The sequence below is a fragment of the Pan troglodytes genome, chromosome 5, assembly GCF_028858775.2.
Source record: "Pan troglodytes isolate AG18354 chromosome 5, NHGRI_mPanTro3-v2.0_pri, whole genome shotgun sequence".
NCBI lineage: Eukaryota > Metazoa > Chordata > Mammalia > Primates > Hominidae > Pan > Pan troglodytes.
The window spans coordinates 150307366-150326430 of NC_072403.2; the positions used below are offsets into that span (position 1 = coordinate 150307366).

The 19065-nt window shown below is 41.2% G+C and overlaps 1 protein-coding gene across 4 annotated transcripts in view; it reads right to left on the reverse strand.

Annotated features, from left to right (window-relative positions):
- The window catches only part of NHSL1 (NHS like 1), a 156105-nt gene that overhangs the window by 41409 nt on the left and 95631 nt on the right, over window positions 1–19065 (reverse strand). For all 4 annotated transcript variants that reach the window (XM_009452091.5, XM_527516.8, XM_009452096.5 and 1 more), the window contains exon 3: window positions 13290–13417. In XM_009452091.5, coding sequence (XP_009450366.2) covers window positions 13290–13417 — 128 coding nt within the window. The remainder of the gene's footprint in view (window positions 1–13289; window positions 13418–19065) is intronic.

The window sequence follows — 19065 nt, forward strand, 5'->3', positions numbered from 1 at the left end:
TTTCTTTTAATGAGCTGTCAGATTACGTTTCCTAATGTGTTATTTATGATTTCTAATGCCAATATTCATGAGTGAGACTGGCCAGTTAATTTTCTGCTTTGTACAGTCTTTGCCAGGTTTTGGCATCAGTGTTAAACTAATTCATTAAAAAGAACCGCAATTTTTCCCTTTGCTCTGAAAAAGTTTTAAGCATTGGACTTACCTACTCTTTAAAATCTTTGGTAGAAGACCGCCCCCACCCAACATACACAAGACCATCTGGGCTTGGCATTTTTTTCAATTTGATGTAAACGTTTGATAAGATTTCTTTTTTTTTATGGTAATCACTCTGATAAAATATTTCCTCTTTTCTAGGGTCAGTTTTGATACAATGTATAAACTGGAAAATCAGTTTCAAAATTACCTATGTATCTCCCATCTATCAAAAGATGATATACGTCAGCCCTCTATAACGTGGGTTCTGTATCTGTGCATTCAACCAACCATGGATTAAAAGTATTTGAACAAAAAATAAAAGAATGGCGGTGTTTGTAACTGTATATATACAGACATTTTTTGTGTCATTATTCCCTAAACAATACAGTATAACAACTCTTTACATAGCATTTACATTATATTAGCTATTATAAGTAATCTAGAGGTGATCTAGTATATGAGAGGATATGTGTAGGTTATATGCAAATACTACATCATCTGATATAAGGGACTTGAGCATCCATAGATTTGGGTATTTGTGGGAAATCCTGGAACCAGTTGCCCATGGATACTGAGGGATTACTGTATATAATTTTTATTCCTAATCATAAAATTCTCTGCTTAAAAAATGTGTTAGAGATTTCCTGTTAGCTATGCAATAAAGGAATTCCTTCACTTAGCACTGCCCCTCTGTGAGCGCACCTCAGCCTCCCTCCACCAGCACTCCTGTCATCACTCCTGGTGAACTCAATATCCATAGCATGGCCCATCTAACACCTACCTGAATCCTTCACAGCCTCGCTTCTAACCTGCCTTGGCTGCCTACTCTATGGACATACTCCCTGACCTACCCATTGCAGGATGCCTGAATTGAGGTTTCAAAGGTGTTTCAAAAATTGGTAATCCTACAGAAGTTGCCGAAGGTGCGAGAAAAAGAAAAGAATTGAGACCAGGCCCAATGTTTTTGACTTAAGTGACTGGTAGAATGGAGTTGTGGTTTACTGAGGTGGTTTTGAAAAACTATGAAAGAAGGAAGTTTTTTTTTTGGAAATGTGAGAATCACATATTTGGATTTGGACAAGTTTGAGATACCTGTAAGACATTTCAGTGGAGATGGACAGTAAGCAGATAACTGCATGAGTCTGGGCTAAAGATATACATTTAGGAAACATCAATGCATGGTACTTAAAGCCATGGGACTCAATGAAATCACCCAAGGAGTCAGCCTGTTACAGAGTAGTGGGGGTACAAGGTTTGAGCCCTGAGTTAAACCAACTTTTACATATTTGGAAGAAAAGGACTATCCAACAAATGATTGAGAGGCAATGGCTAGTGAGGGAAGAGGAAAACCAGGAGTGTGTTGTGTCATGAGAGCCAAGTATTCTTAGAAGAAAAGAATCATAAACAATGTCAAATGCTGAGAGGTTGAGTAAGATGAGGCCTGAGAATTAACTATTAAATATTAGATTTGGCAACGTGGAGGTGACTGGTAGACTTAACAAGAGTAGTTTAAGTGTGCGCTGGGGATAAAAGTTTGTTTGGAGGGGCTTCAAAAGAGATTGTGAAGAAAGGAAGTGGAGATGGCAAGTCTAGACAGTTCTTTGGACATGTTTAATTATAAAGTTGAACTGAACAATGTGGTAGAAATTTGAGGGAGATGAAAGGTCAAAGTAGGGTTTCTTCAAGATGAAAGAAAATATAGCATGTTTGTATAATGATGGTTATGATGCAATCAAGACAGAAAATTGATTAGGGCTAAGAGAAAGGGATGAATTGCAAATATGAAGTCCTTGAGAGGTTGGCCTTATTCATCCCACTGGAAAAATACTGAGTGCCTACTGTGTGCCAGGCCCTGAGCTAGCCACTTGGGACACAGCAGGGCATTACAATGGCGGGAAAGGGTGAGTCCATTAAGGAGGAGATGTAAGAAGTTTGATGGGTTTGGTGATGAAAAGATATGACCCCTGATTGCTTTTGTTTTCCTAGTGCAGCAAATACCAAGGGAAGAGTCTGAGTCTGTTTTCTGTTGCTATAAAAGAATATCTGAGACTGGGTAGTTTATAAAGAGTAGAGGTTTATTTAGCTTATGGTTTCACAGGTTGGGAAGTTCAAGGGCATGGCCCTGGCTTCTGGCAACGGCTCTTATACTGTGTCAAAACATGGTGGAGATGATCAAAAGGGAAGCAGGCATATGCAATGAGGGGAGGATCTGAGGGGCTCCTGGCTTTATAACAACTGACTGTCATTGGAACTAATCTATTCCCACAAGAACCAATCCCATCAAGAGAGAGAGCAGAAACTCACTACCAAGCCAGAGAACACCACCAAGCTATTCATGAGGGATGTTCCTCCACAGCCCAGACACTTCCTACTAGGCCCCAACTTCCAACACTACCACAGTGGGATCACATTTCAACGTGAGTTTTGGTGGGGACAAACTCCATCCATATCCAAACCACAGCAGGCAGGATCTGCAAGTGAAGCAGAAGAAGTTGTGTTTGGAGATTTGAGAAGGTGTGAAATATTACTTGGGAGAGTGGAAGAATGAACTGATGAGTTAATATAGTAGGACTGCTAGGCAGCACTTGAGGCTTGAGGTCATACATTTACAGTGAAACATACCTTGGCGTTCTTCTCTAGCCTCATTTAACTAACCAATCAGGCTTTAGTGCAAAGCAGGGAAAAGTTGGATCAAACTGGAGTTGGGTTCTTTGCCAGGAAAGTGGCAGAAGAAGAAAGGAGCCAGCAGAGTTGAAAATGTGTGCAAAGAAGTGAGTGCAATGGCAGGCCATGTAATATAAGCCAAGGAAGGATGAGTGTGTAGATGAAGATGGCAGGGTTAATGGGTGAGAATTTCTCCGGGGGTGAAATAATTTTTGTAATGAGATTCTAGAGAGACCAAGCTAGAAAAATAGCAGATGGAGTTATCCTCAACTCTTCTTTGTCTCATAACTTAAGCGAATCCTGCAGGATTCACTTTCCAAATAAACCTAGAAACCCCACCACTGCCACTCTGGTCCCAGCCACCCTTGGCTATCACTTGCCTGGATTACTGCAAGGGCCTATTGTCTTGTCTCTGTGCTTCTGTCTTCCACTCTCTATGGTCTAATTTTCCTACAGACCAATCCCGTTAAATAATCAATCAGATCATGTTACTTCCCTGCTCAACTCCTCCAGTGACTCCCCATCTCACCCAGGAGCAACTAATCCAAAATCTTTACTATGGCTAATTAGGTCCTATGTGATCTGGTCCTTGGTTATTTCCTCCAAAGTCATTATCGCCACTCTTCCCCTTGCTCAGTGCCCACTTGCTCTGGTGTGTGGCTATTCTTCTCACAGGATAACTACAATAAGGTTTCCAGGCCTTCCCATGTGTGATGTTCTTTTTTTTTTTTTTTTTTTTTAAAGTTTTATTTTTTATTTTACTTTAAGTTCTGGGATACATGAGCTGAACGTGCAGGTTTGTTATATAGGTATACATGTGCCATGGTGGTTTGCTGCACCTATCAACCCGTCGTCTAGGTTTTAAGCCCCACATGCATTAGGTATTTGCCCTAATGCTCTCCCTCCCCTTTCTCCCCACCCCGCTGACAGGCCCCGGTGTGTCATGTTCCCCTCCCTGTGTCCATGTGTTCTCACTGCTCAACTCCCACTTGTGTGACGTTCTTATATGTCACTCGGTAGTCTGCTCTAATGATGACTCTCAGAGTCCTTCTTGGACACTCAATCTAAAATGGCAGTCCTGTTGCTCTAGAACTCCCCTTACCATTGTTTTATTTACCTTCATAACACATATCACCACTTGGTGTTGTATGATGCTTGTTTGTTCACCATGATCTTTCCTTCAACAGAAGTGGCTTTGGTTCACTTGATGGCTTCTCAGGACTTAGAACAAGGCTTGGCATATTGGCAAGACTGAATAAATATTTACTCAGTAAATGAATGAGGGGGTGAGCAAGATGGCGGCCGCGCACGAGGTCAGGTGTTCAGCTATCCTCACCGCTATCTGGTCCTCGATCTCACTCCGTTGTTTCTGATGGGAAGCAGTACAGTTATACCTGGGCACCAGGGGCAACCTGACAGAGGCTGACAGGCTGCTGGCCGCCAGCTTGGCCATCACGGCCGGCACCGTCCTCCTCTCTGCCCACTTCCTGCTTTGGCAGACCCTGGTGTTGTGGGTGGACTGGGCCCTCAGCGCCACACTCCTGGAGCTCCACGGCCTGGAGGCCATCTTGCAGGTGGTCGCCATCGCTGCCTTCGCCAGGGGCTTCTGAAGACAGGTCAGGGCAGGAAGGCTGAGGATGGGAGCGCTGCAGAAGACAGCAGCCCTAGGCCGCTGGAGAACAGCTGCAGTGCTTAAATTCTGAGCCTCAGTCCACTAACATCTCAGCAGCATTTGCACTTAGCGCTAAACAAATTCTGTCTCTGTGATTTTTTTTTCCATTTCTAGATTTACTATAAGTGATCCTTAAAAAGTATCTAATCTGTTATTTTATAGTAGCTTTCCTTCACTTGTTTTAATTGTGTGTTTTCGATGTTTGGAATAATTACGTTCAGATAGCTAGATATTTTCTCTTCACTTTTTTTTTTTTTTTTTGAGACAGAGTCTGGCTCTGTCACCCAGGCTGGAGTGCAGTGGCATGATCTCGGCTCACTTCAACCTCTGCCTCGCAGGTTCAAGTGATTCTCCTGCCTCAGCCTCTCTAAGTAGCTGAGATTACAGGTGCGTGCCACCACACCTCGCTAATTTTTGTATTTTTAGTAGAGACAGGGTTTCACCATGTTGTCCAGGTTGGTCTCAAACTCCTGGCCTCAGGTGATCCACCCACCTCAGCCTCCCAAAGTGCTGGGATTACAGGCATGAGCCACCGTGCCTGGCTCTCTTCACCGTACATTTTACATAAAGCAATATGTATGCCTTCAAAAAAAAAAAAAAAAAAAGAATGAATAAACTGCTTGTTCAAAAAGCTCACAGAGTACAATAATACCCTAGGCCTTCACATTCACTCACCACACTCACTGACTCACCCAGAACAACTTCCAGTCCTGCAAGCTCACAGAGAACAATCTTACTCCACTCCCCACTTTCTACATAAGGAAATTAATGCCTTAAAGGGGTGTGATGCATCCAAAGAAACACAGCAAGTGGCAGAATTAAACTTGAAACTGATCTCCTAACTCTGAATGCCACCATCTCCTAACTAACCCCCTTCCTCATCATTCACACAACTACACTTTTGATCTCAGTCCTCAGTGCCATTTTGCCTGTTGCAACAGCCCCACAACTATTCTTCTTACATACTTTACCCTCTCTGGATCCCTCCCCCATTTCCTGACTATCCAAGTCAGAAGAATTTCTTTTTCACCTAGTACTGTATGCCAAACACTTATAACAGCAGGTTATATATAATGCTTTTTATTCTACTTGGTTCTCCCTACCCTGGAGAGCTGTAAAATCCTTAAGGCATATAGAGATATCTTATTAATCTTTGCATTTTGCAGCATCTGATAAATCTCCTACACTTTTTTTTTTTTTTTTTTTTTTTTGAGACAGAGTCTAGCTCTGTCGCCTAGGCTGGAGTGAAGGGGCATGATCTTGGCTCACTGCAACCTCTGCCTCCTGGGTTCAAGCAATTCTCCTGCCTCAGCCTCCCGAGTAGCTGGGATTACAGGTGCCTGCCACCATGCCCAGCTAATTTTTGTATTTTTAGTAGAGACGGGGTTTTACCATGTTGTCCAGGTTGGTCTCAAACTCCTGACCTTAGGTGATAACACCCACCTCGGACTTCCAAAGTGCTGGGATTACAGGCGCATGCCACTGCGCCTGGCCCCACATACACTCCTTTTTTTGTGGGGGGCGGACAGAGTCTTGCTTAGTCGCCCAGGCTGGAGTGCAGTGGTGCGATCTCAGCTCACTGCAAGCTCCGCCTCCTGGGTTCACGCCATTCTCCTGCCTCAGTCTCCCGAATAGCTGGGACTACAGGCACCCGCCACCATGCCCAGCCAATTTTTTTTGTATTTTTAGTACAGACAGGGTTTCACCATGTTAGGCAGGATGATCTCAATCTCCTGACCTTGTGATCCACCCGCCTCAGCCTCCTGAAGTGCTGGGATTACAGGCGTGAGCCACCACGCCCGGCCACTGGCCCCACATACACTCTTAAGAAACATTTATTGCACTGGCTGCTTTCTGTTTCTAAAACATTCTTCCAGAAATGAATGATTTTTCTGTTTCTAAAATGTTCTTCCAGAAATGCTCATTCTTTCAATCCCAATCACCTCTATGCTGAGTAAGGCCTATCCTTTTCATTTAACATTGCAACCGTCCCTCCAGTTTATTTTACTCGAGCATATGCCACTTTCTAACAGAGCAAAATTACTTACAGTCATGTGCAGCATAATGACATTTCAGTCAACAACAGGCCGCATATACGATGGTGGTCCCATAAGATCATAATGGAGCTGAGAAATTTCTATTGCCTAGTGATGTTGCAGCCAACATAACACAGCACAACGCATTACTCTTGCTTGTGGTGATGCTGGTGTAAACAAACCCACTGCCCTGAGAGTCATATAAAAATATGACACATATAAAAATATGAGGCCAGGCTCAGTGGCTCACACCTGTAATCTCAGCACTTTGGGAGGCTAAGGCGGGTGGATCACCTGAGATCAGGAGTTTGAGACCAGCCTGGACAACATGGTGAAACCCCGTCTCTACTAAAAATCTACTAAGTATTGCTGGAACCCAGGAGGCAGTGGTTGCAGTGAGCTGAGATCGTGCCACTGCACTCCAGCCTGGGTGACAAGAGTGAAACTCCATCTCAAAACCAACAAAAAAACAAAATATGACACAATTATGCATAATACATCATACTTGATAATGATAACAAGTGACTATGCTACTGGTTTATGTATTTACCATACTATATTTTTTGTTATTTTATTTTATTTTATACATATATATATTTTTGAGACGGAGTCTCGCTGTCGCTCAGGCTGGAGTGCAGTGGCACAATCTCGGCTCACTGCCGGCTCCGCCCCCCGGGTTCACGCCTTTCTCCTGCCTCAGCCTCCCAAGTAGCTGGGACCGCAGGTGCCCACCACCTCACCTGGCTAATTTTTTGTATTTTTAGTAGAGACGGGGTTTCGCCGTGTTAGCCAGGATGGTCTCGATCTCCTGACCTCGTGATCCGCCCGCCTCGGCCTCCCAAAGTGCTGGGATTACAGGCGTGCGCCACCCGCCCGGCCAGTATTTTTTGTTATTTTAGAAGGTATTCCTACTTATGAAAAAAACTTAACTGTAAAACAGCCTCAGGCCAGTCCTTCAGAAGATATTCCAGAAGTGGGTATTGTTATCATAGGAGATAACAGCTCCATGGGTGTTATTGCCCCGAGGAACTTCCAGTAGGACAAGATGTGGAGGGGAAGACGGTGATATTGATGCTGCTGACCCTGTATCCTGTGTAGGCCAAGGCTAATATGTGTGCTCGTGTCTTAGTGTTTAATAAAAAAGTTTAAAAAGGAAAACATTTTAAATAGAAAAATGGTTACATAATAAGGATATAAAGAAAATATCTTTGTACAGCTATACAATATATTTATGTTTTAAGCTGTGTTATTACAAAACAGTCAAAAAGTTTTAAAAATTTTAAAGCTTACCAAGTAAAAAAGTTACAATAAGCTGAGGCTAATTTACTATTGAAGAAAGAAACATATTTCTTTTTTGTAGAGATGGGTTCTCAGTTTGTTGCCCAGGCTAGTCTTGAATTCCTGGACTCATGCAATCCTCCCACCTTGGCCTCTCAGAGTGCTGGGATTACAGGTGTGAGCCACTGAAACTGGCTAGAAAAATTTTTCTTTGTAAATGTGGTGCAGCCTAAGTGTGCAGTGTTTATAAAGCCTACAATAGTGTACAATAATGCCCTAGGCCTTCACATTCACTCACTACACTCACTGACTCACCCAGAGCAACTTCCAGTCCTGCAAGCTCCATTCATGGTAAGGGCCCTGTTGAGGTGTACCATTTTTCATCATTTCTACTGCATTTTTATTGTGCCTCTCCTAGGTTCAGATACACAAATGCTCACCATTATGTTACAATTATCTAGAGTATTCAGTATAATAACATGCTGTAGCCTAGGAGCAATAGGCTATATACTGGGGGTCCCCAGCCCCAAGGCCGTGCACTTGTACCCATCTGTGGCCTGTTAGGAACTGGGCTGAACAGCAGGAGGTGAGCAGCAGGCGAGCAAGCATTACTGCCTGAGCTCCGCCACCTGTCAGATCAGTGGCAGCATTAGATTCTCATAGGAGCGCAAACCCTATTGTGAACTGTGCCTGTGAGGGATCTAGGTTGTGCGCTCCTTATGATAATCTAACTAATGTCTGATGATCTGACATGGAACAGTTTCATCCCAAAACTGCCCCACCCACCCCAGTCTGGTCCATGAAAAAACAGTCTTCCATGAAACTGGTCCTTGGTGACAAAAAAGCTGGGGGCCACTGGGCTATCCCATCTAGCCTAGGTGTGTAGTAGGCTGTACCATCTAGGTTTGTGTAAGTATACCCTATGATATTTGTACAATGACCAATCACCTAACAATGCATTTCTCAGCATGTATCCCTATCATTACACAATGCATGACTGTATTTGCTCTTAGTGCCTCCCCGTGAAATCAAAGCTCCATCAAAGACAGAGATTTCTTGCATTTGCTTTACTGTTATATCTCCAACACCTAGAATAGTCTCTGGCACATAGAAGGTGATCAATAAGTCCTTATTTTGCAAAGGAATTATAATTTTGTGCTTGAAGGAGCTCTTTTTCAGAACACATTACAGAGGGGTGAGGAGTGTTTCTGGGTCCTAAATGACCACCACTGCTGGCTGTACAGCTTGGATGCGTCCGTGCATCACAGTGACCTAGTGAATGGCAGGAAGGGCCATGAAGATTAATAAAGATTTGGACTCAGGGCAAATATTTACTTAGTAGCAATAACTCAAAGAATTACTGTTGAATAAATAAGCCAACTAAGCAGCCAATCACGTACTATGCGGATGCACACAAATGAAACCCTCACTTCAACCTGAAGACATTCGCACATGAGTTACGTAGAGGGACCTGCAGGAAGCAGTACAGAATTATGCGTTTAATTTCCACACCAATTTCAGGATCTTTGTCACTGACAGCAGCACTAAGACTTGTTAACTTTATATAGTTAAGAAGAACAAGGCTGAGCGTGATGACTCACGCCTGTAAGCCTAGAACTTTGGGAGGCCAAAGAAGGCAGATTGCTTGAGCCCAGGAGTTCTAGACCAGCCTGGGCAACATAGCAACACCCCATCTCTACAAAAAAATACAAGAATTAGCTGGGCGTGGTGATGTGTACCTGTAATCTCAGCTACTCGGGAGGCTGAGGCAGGAGGATCACTTGAACCCAGGAAGTTGAGGCTACAGTGAACCGTGACTGCGCCACTGCACTCCAGCCTGGGCAACAGACTCAACAGAGTGAGATCCTGTCTCAAAAACAAAAAACAAAACAACAACAAAAACAAAAACACAAAAAACAGAGTGCTGCAATTAATCCAATCATGATGAATAAGCAAAAGGATGGAAAATATGCCCTAAGGTCATCGAATTGGCTACGTTATAGTGGGTGGTAAGTGGCTTTTTTGATGCTCCACAGAATCAAGAAATGGTTAATACAACACTGAATGAGGCAGCTCAAAAAGAAGAATGTTAAGGAAAGAAGGGAGTGGGAGAGGCAGGAAGGGGAAGCAGGCAGTTAGCTATTATGATAGTATAATTTGCTAGCTGATATTTAATTAGTATATAATAATATCTAATTAATATATATTTGATAAAATAATTTGATATTTATTTTATTCTGAAACCAATGTCTTAAAAGAGATTGCCTTGAGATGACATTCAGATCGAATGATTTAACATTTTTCTAATATACTTCAACTTGGTTCTACATATTTAAGAAAAGGAAAAATACAAGTTCCCCATAAATATCTCTAATGATATATTCCAAGGATTTCAAAATACTTTTACCCGAGAACAAGATTAACCTGAATTTTTATTTTTATTTTTTGAGACAGGGTCTCACCCAGTTGCCCAGGCTGGAGTGCAGTGGTGCAAACACGTCTCACTGTAGCCTTGACTTCCCGGGCGTAAGCAATCCTCCCACCTTAGCCTCCCGAGTAGGTGGCACTACAGGTGCGCTACCGCACCCAGCTAGTTTTTGTTCTATTTTCTGTAGAGACAAGGTCTTGCTACATTGCCCAGGCTGGTCTTGAATTCCTGAGTTCAAGTGATCTGGCCACCGTGGCCTCCCAAAGTACTGGGATTACAGGTGTGAGCCACCATGCCCAATCAAACCTGGATTTTTAAAAATCACAAAAATAACAAAAATTTTATAGCAGCAAAGAAAGTTAAGATTTGAAAGTGGCTGGTGCTTTTGTAAGAGACCAAATATAGGAAAGCCACGAGGGCAGACACTGTAACTTGGAGAGGGTTGGGAGGGACCCCAGAAAATAGCTCTCCTCCAACACACCAGGCAGGTCCTCCCCACTGCCTACCTCCTCCCTTTCACAAAAAGAAGGATGCTGTGGGTCCCAAGGAGACCTGTCAAGGGTCCCACAGTCAACTTCTCATTCCTGGTCTAGTGATGCCAGTGCCAGCAAATCACACTAAGGTAATTATTACGGAAACATTTGTGTTTACTGGGATGTCATGACATATCACAACATATAAAGGATGACTTTTATATATATTCCCTTATACACGACCATTTTCTTCGCACTCATTTTCAGCAGGATAGGAGCCTGTTTTCTAGGGGGTGATTTGTCGACACTCTCACACACATCTGGGAGAGGGCTGCTTGGCCATCAGGGTCCGTGGCAATGGTACAGAGGAGTAGAAACTAATGCAGAGGCTAACTTCCCTCAGAGTTGAGTGTCATGGTAAGCAAAGAGCTATGTGAGAATTTAGAAATTATTTTTTCATTCTCCAGAAAAATCTTAGGATGCTGTCATGACAATGCCAATTTGCTAGTGGTCTCTATACACCCAGAAACCATCTGTCTCACTGGGCCCCACTATAAACTTCTCTTCCTTCTCTGAGCATCAGTATAAGGCTAAAGTGTATCTGGATAAACAGAAGTCTCACTCTGTAATTCACCTTCTGGTTTTCATTTTCCACTCATGCCAACAAGAGAAAAATAAAAATTTTCAAAATTAAGGTTCAGATTAATTTTGAAATGGCTGCTTTACTCATTATGGTAAGATACCGTCTTTGTATATTTTAAAGGCTCAAAGGAGTAATCCAATATGTGAAAATACCTTTCAAGAAATAGGAAAAACATTCTGTGATAAAAATCTGGGTGGGGAGGTAAGGAATAGGAAGTTGTTGACCAAAGGGGACAACATTTCAGACAGGAGGAATAAGTTTTTAGATCTATTGCACAGCAGGATGACTACAATCTCTAATAATAAATTGTATATTTCAAAATAACGAAGAGTGTAAATTTCAAATGTCTTGCTGTAAAAAAAAAGGTAAGCACAGTGACAGATATGTTAGTCTGATTTAATCATTCCATATTGTCTACCTATATCAAATCATCACATTGTGCTCCATAAATGTACATAATTATGACTTATCAATTTAAAATATTAATTTAAAAATGTAGACCAGGAATGGTGACTCATGCCTGTAATCCCAGCACTTTGGGAGGCTGAGGTGGGCAGATCACTTGAGGTCAGGAATTCAAGACCAGCCCAGCCAATATGGTGAAACCCCGTATCTACTGAAAATACAAAAATCTGCCAAGCGTGGTGGCGTGTGCCTGTAATTCCAGCTACTTGGGAGGCTGAGGTACGAGAATTGCTTGAACCTGGGAGATGGAGTTTGCAGTGAGCCAAGATTGCATCACTGCACTCCAGCCTGGGCAACAGAGCAAGCAAGATCTCACCGAAAAAAAAAAAAGAATCTAAAAAACAATCTGGGTGAAGATCATTTGAAGATCAAAAATTTAAGGTAGTAATTTCCCTTTTGCTTTTTGAGGCAGGGTCTTGTTTTATTGCCCAGGTTGGAGTACAATGGAGTGACCACAACTCAAATTCCTGGGCTCAAGGGATCCTCCTGTCTCATCCTTCCAAGTAGTTGATATAACGGATGCATGCCACAATGCCTGGCTTAATTTCCCATTTTTTGATCAACTATTATTTTATTCTCTGAAGTTACCTATTTGAGGAAAAGGACAATAAATTTTGAATAATGTTCTTCAATCAATAAGGCATTTATAAATTGGCCTAATTCCATTGAAAGTTTTTAATTAATTAAAAATGGTTGTGAAACAAAACACTATTCATCAAATCTTATTTTAAGTAATTCCAGTGTCAATCCACATTACTTAGTAAATGAAAATAAAACTACATAAATCAAAATCTTCATATATTTTTATTCTTTCATGTGTATTTAGTATTGAGAAAATTACTTATCTTAAGTGGTTTGTGCATATCACCAGAGATGGCAGAGGAAAAGGAACCCAAATGTAATATAGCATCACTAAATGAATTGGCTAGTGCAATAATATTAAGTAAATGCACTTCTTCTATTCTGTCTCTATTAATAACACTCAGCACTGTAAACAGTGGGTTCTGCTATTATGCTCAGAGTTCTTCTTTGTCATACAACTGAGTCCTTGGTCATATGAAAACTCAAACAACAGAAATAAGCCCTTTATTTTTCTAACCAAAAAAGAATATTTGAGATGCATAAATACACTGATTTTACGTCTCCTTTATGAATTCCTTAGATTATAATCTTACCTTTTAAAAAATTAGGATAGTTTTATATTTTCTGAAAAGCTTCAAAGAGTATTGCAAATTTCCTGTGTACCCTTTACCCAGTTTCCATTTATGTTACTCTTACATAATTATGGCACATTTGTCAAAACCAAGAAATTCACTTGAGACAATACTATTGATTAAAATACAGGCTCAATTTTGATTTTACCAGTTTGTCCACATATATCCTTTCTCTGTTCTGGGACCCAACCCAGGACCCCGTGTTGAACTTTGAAGCTTACCTTTTGATCTGTTTCTTCATCTTCGTCTTGGTAAACATCACAGAATGGGCTGGCGTTGGCCGCAAAGGTGGGTCCCTGAGAGTAGTACTGAGAACTGCGGTAGCCATCATGCCGCAACTTATCGCATTCTGCAGAGGGGCACGCAGGGAGGGGAAGAAGGCCATTAAAAAGCTGTGCTCCTCTTTGCTTACTTTACGTTTACTCCTCTTTTTTACTTTTTAAAGTTATATTTTTCTAGGCATTAATAGGATTTTAAAATAATGATAAAAACAGCTAAGAATTATTAAAGTACCTACTACACACTACATACCATATTTCAATTAAATATTAATTAATATTAAATTAATACTTGATAAGATTGTATTCAGAGATCACAACCATCCTGTGAGGTAGACACCATCATTAATTCTACTTTACTCACAGGACATTGAAGTTTAGGGTAATTATGTTATTTGCTCAATAATGTTATGCAAGTGAGCAGTGGACTCGGAATATTAACCCAGGGCCTTAGTTACCAGATTATGTGATGATATTATTCCACATAAAAAAAAAAAGTGATGCTCATGCTATGCTTGTTTCCTAGACTCATTAGCTGGAAGTGACACATGAGATCATGGATTATAATCCTCTCATTTTATATTAATTTTCTCATTTAATTTTGATGTCAAACAGCCTGTAAATGCTGTGTGGAATTTAATAGGAAGGCAGGTGCCAGCGTGAGACATCTGCCAGTCCACAGAGGAATGCGTGGCACCACTATGGTGCCATGGATCTCGGGGTACTGGGGCCACTGGCTGTGTGGAAAGGAGGATCCCCTTCTAGGGGAAAGCACTGTGCTGGCGGCTCTCATGGGTGGGGGCCGGTGCTGTAAGAAAACTTCCAATGGCTCTTTAAAGCACCAAGATGCACAAAGGGGCATTTGCCTCAAAAAAGGATTTGCCACAGGGTTCCTTTAAATATCCAGCTTTCTAAAGGAGCACAAAACGTGTGTGGTTTTGGAAAAGTTTTCTCTTTGCATAGCTTTATAAAAACCATACACCTACAGGCACAGAACTAAACTAGGGCATCTTCAGAGTTCCTTTCTGACATCAGGATCCATGATTCTTCCTCAAAGAGGAGACGGCAGTCACTTCACTGGAGGGCTAAAAATATTAGACCAATTTAAAATAAGCCAGGGGATATAAAAAAAAAGTCCTGATTCTCCTTTGCTACCTCACAGAGGGAGTGGAAGGACAACGTTTACAATTCAGAACTGCAAATCAGACAAAAATGAGGATCTGTTAGAATGGCAAACTAATGAAAAAATGCATATGTAATCATAAAATAGCTAACTAATACTACTTCAGTTACTTATAGGTCAAAAATGTTGTGGTCTGGGCTGGCAACTACTTGTAATATTGATTAAAATGGATATTTAAAGAAAATTTCTGAAAATTCCAGAACACAACATATTTTTAATGAGAATTTACTCATATTAATCTAACTCTTTATAAGAAATATTTTCACATTTTCTCCATTTGACAATTTTCCTGAAATAAAGAGTATGATTAGAAACTATATTCTCAGGCTGGGCGCGGTGGCTCATGCCTTTAATCCCAGTACTTTGGGAGGCCAAGGCAGGAGGATCATCTGAGGTCGGGAATTCGAGACCAGCCTGACCAACATAGAGAAACCCTGTCTCTACTAAAAATACAAAATTAGCCAGGTGTGGTGGCACATGCCTGTAATCCCAGCTACTCAGGAAGGTTGAGGCAGGAGAATCGCTTGAATTCGGGAGGCAGAAGTTGCGGTGAGCCGAGATCGCACCACTACACTCCAGCCTGGGCAACAAGAGTGAAACTCAGTCTCAAAAAAAAAAAAAAAAAAAAAAAAAAAAAGTTTTATTCTCACTCTACAGAGATAATGTTATATGTTATATAAAACATGATTAGTAGTTTTCTTTTTCTTTTTTTTTTTTTTGAGACAGGGTCTTACTCCGTCACGCAGGCTGGAGTGCAGTAGCATGATGATCACGGCTCACTTCAGCCTCAATCTCCTGGGCTCAAGTGATCCTGCCACCTCAGCTTCCTGAGTAGCTGGAACTATATAGGTACATGCCATCACACCTGGCATTATTTTATTTTTTTTATTTTTTAGATACAGGGACTCACTATGTTACCTAGGCTGGTCTTGAACTCCTGGACTCAAGCGATCCTTCCACCTTGGCCTCCCAAAGTACTGGGATTATAGCCGTGAGCCACTGAACCCAGCCTGATTAGTAGTTTTCAAACGGTATTTTCTGCAGAGTTTGGGGATTCTGTAAATACTGGATTAGATTTTCTTTAAATAGCCACCTTAAAGCTAAGATTAAAAAATAACACTCAAGAATGGCTATAATTAAAAAGCAAGGCCGGGCATGGTGGCTCACACCTGTAATCCCAGCACTTTGGGAGGTTGAGCCGGTGGATCACTTGGGGCTAGGAGTTTGAGACCAGCCTGGGCAACACGGCAAAACCCCGTCTCTACTAAAAATGCAAAACAAAAACAAAAACAAAAAAAAGCCAGGCATGGTGTCACACGCCTGTAATCCCAGCTACTCCATAGGCTGAGGCAGGAGAATTGCTTGAACCTGGGAGGCAGAGGTTGCAGTGAGCTGAGATTACACCACTGCACTCCAGCCTGGGCAACAGAGTGAGACTCTGTCTCAAAAAACAAAACAAAACAAAAGTCAAAAGCAACAGATGTTGGCATGGATGTAGACAAAAGGAAACATTTACACACCATTGGTGGGAATGTATATTAGTACAACTTCTATGGAAAACAGTATGGAGATTTCTCAAAGAACTAAAAATAGAATGACCATTCAACCCAGCAATCCCACTACTGAGCATCTATCCAAAGGAAAAGACATCGTTATAGAAAAAAGATACCTGCACCCATATGTTTATCACAGCACTATTCACAATAGCAGAGTTATGGAATCAACCTAAGTATCCATCAACAGTTGACTGAATAAAGAAAATGTGGTAGATACACATCATGGAATACTATGCAGCCATAAAAAAGAATTAAATCATATAATTTGCAGCAACCTGGACAGAGTTGGAGGCCATTATCCTAAGTGAAATAACTCAGAAACAGAAAATCAAATAGTGCATGTTCTCACCTTATTAGTGGGAACCAAACAATTGGTACACATGGACACACAGATGGAAATAAATAGACACTGGGGACTCCAAAGGGAGGGAGGATGGAAGGAGGGTGAGGGTTAAAAATTACCTACTGGGGGCCCACGCCAGTAGCTCACGACTGTAATCCAAGCACTATGGGAGGCCGAGGCAGGCGGATCACCTGGGGTCAGGAGTTAGAGACCAGCCTGGCCAACATAGAAAAACCCCTGTCTCTACTAAAAATACAAAAATTAGCCGGGTATAGTGGTGGGTACCTGTAACCCCAGCTACTTGGAAGGCTGAGGCAGGAGAATTGCTTGAACTTGGGAGGCAGAGACTGCAGTGAGCCCAAGATCATGCTATTGTACTCCAGCCTGGGCAACAAGAGCGAAACTCCATCTCAGAAAAAAGAAAAAAAATTATCTATTGGGTACAATGTTCATTGTTTAGGTGATGGGTACACTACAAGCCCAAAGCTCACCATTACACAATATACCCATGTAACAAACCTGCACATATACTCCCTGAATCTATAAAAAAAAAAAAAAAAAAAAAAAAAAAAAAAAAAAAGACTCAAGTTCAATAGTTTTACCTACCAAATTTTGAGACAATGAGGGAATTAATTTATTAACTTATGCTGCTAAATTAACTTTCCCGTGGTCCTAGAAATAAAGCTATTCCTGCTGTCTCTGTAAAACTAAAGTCTAAAGATCAGAGTGAAACTTGTAAAATAAACCAATATAAACTATTACCATTTGCAGCTACTTATCTATGTAATTCAGGGTTTTCAAATACTTCACAAATATAGAGAGAAGTCCAAAGCCCTTTTAAACTAAATTAATTTGTTGTTCAAAATTGTTTTATTTGTTTCATTAAATGAACCCTATAAGAAGTTTAAATTATAGGGTAGGGCACAGTGGGTCACACCTGTAATCCCAGTGCTTTGGGAGGCCAAGGTGGGAGGATTGCTTGAGGCCAGGAGTTCAAGACCAGCCTGAACAACATAAGACTGCATTTCTAGAAAAAAATTCTTTTTAATTAGCCGGGCATGGTGGCATGTGCCTGTAGTCCTAGCTACTCAGGAGGCTGAGGCAGGGGCATTGTTTGAGCCCAGGAGTTCGAAGCTGTGGTGAGCTATGATTGGGCTACTGCACTCCAGCCTGGGAGACAGAGCAAGACCATGCCTCTAAAATGTATAATAATAGTAAAATGACTAATAATAAATAATTATGTTTTAAAAATTTAAATTATAAAACTTAACACTACTCAAACATTACTTTTACAAATATATGTAATGTATTGGATACCATGTAAGACTGTGTTTCAAGAGGACGTTTCCCTGGGAAATAAGAAGAGACTGCTGGGCAAGATCATTTCTAAGGGTGATTATTAGTTTTATATTCTTGGCAATAATATTGAAAATAGCCAAAATGACTTGATACGTGTTAGATTTTAAAAGACCAAATATTGCAAAATCATCATCCACAAGTTAAAAGCATGAAAGACCAGCAACTATTAGTACTTCCAGCGTGTGTCACCTTTTTGAGCCCAGTTTAGAAGACAATGCATCTTTTTTTCACCATGAAATTGACGTCACTTTTTTTTTTTTTTTTTTTTTGAGACGGAGTTTCACTTTTTTTGCCCAGGCTGGAACAGAGTGCAATGGTGCAACCTCTGCCTCCCAGGTTCAAGCGATTCTCCTGCCTCAGCCTCCTGAGTAGGTGGGATTACAGGCATACACCACCATGCCTGGCTAATTTTTGGTCAGGCTGGTCTCAAAGTCCTGACCTCAGGTGATCTGCCTGCCTTGGCCTCCCAAAGTGCTGGGATTACAAGTGTGAACCACCACGCTGGCCACAAAAATGTTTTAATAGCAGTATAATGGTAGTAAAACAAATGAAATATGATGCTGGATCTAAGATAAGACTAGACAATATAAATTCATGGCAGCTGACCAATTTTTTTTTTTGCTCTTATCACATTTCTGAAATCTAGTAAACTCATCAAATTCCACTGTCATTTATTCCAACTCTAGGGGAAATTCAGAAAATTCTCCTCTTGTCAAGTTGCAACAGAGCTCAGGTTCTAAAACCATGGTTTTGTTCATCAGAATTGGAGTTTCTTGTCTGCGGGGTGAAACAAAAGTGAGAGCAAGCCATCACGAATAAGCAAAGACTTTTTAAACACTGAACTGAGAGAGTAACTGCAAAGCAGAGCATAATTTAAAGCCAGGTTATGCCTGCGACCACAGGCTAGAAACAAGATCCTAAATGTAAAAGAAGACCAATCGTTCACACATATTCTTCTTGCAACAGAAATTTACAGCAAAACTGTGTTATTGTTCTCACACTACTGCTTGGATAAAGGTATCACTGTTGGTTGTGTCCTCTAGTTTCCCAACCTTAAATTTCCTCCTCCTTCCTTTCATGTCAATCCATTTTCCATAGCACAAGGACGAGGGACAAACATTTCTTGGTAGACCAAAGTTTCAAATACAGAAGAAAAAAATAATGTCATAGCGCTAGATGGTCATCTGACTCTCACATGAATTTATTGCTGCTGTGGCCTCCAAATCTCTATGCATTAAGCTATTCTTTAGTCATTCAATTTTTAATATAGTAGTCCCT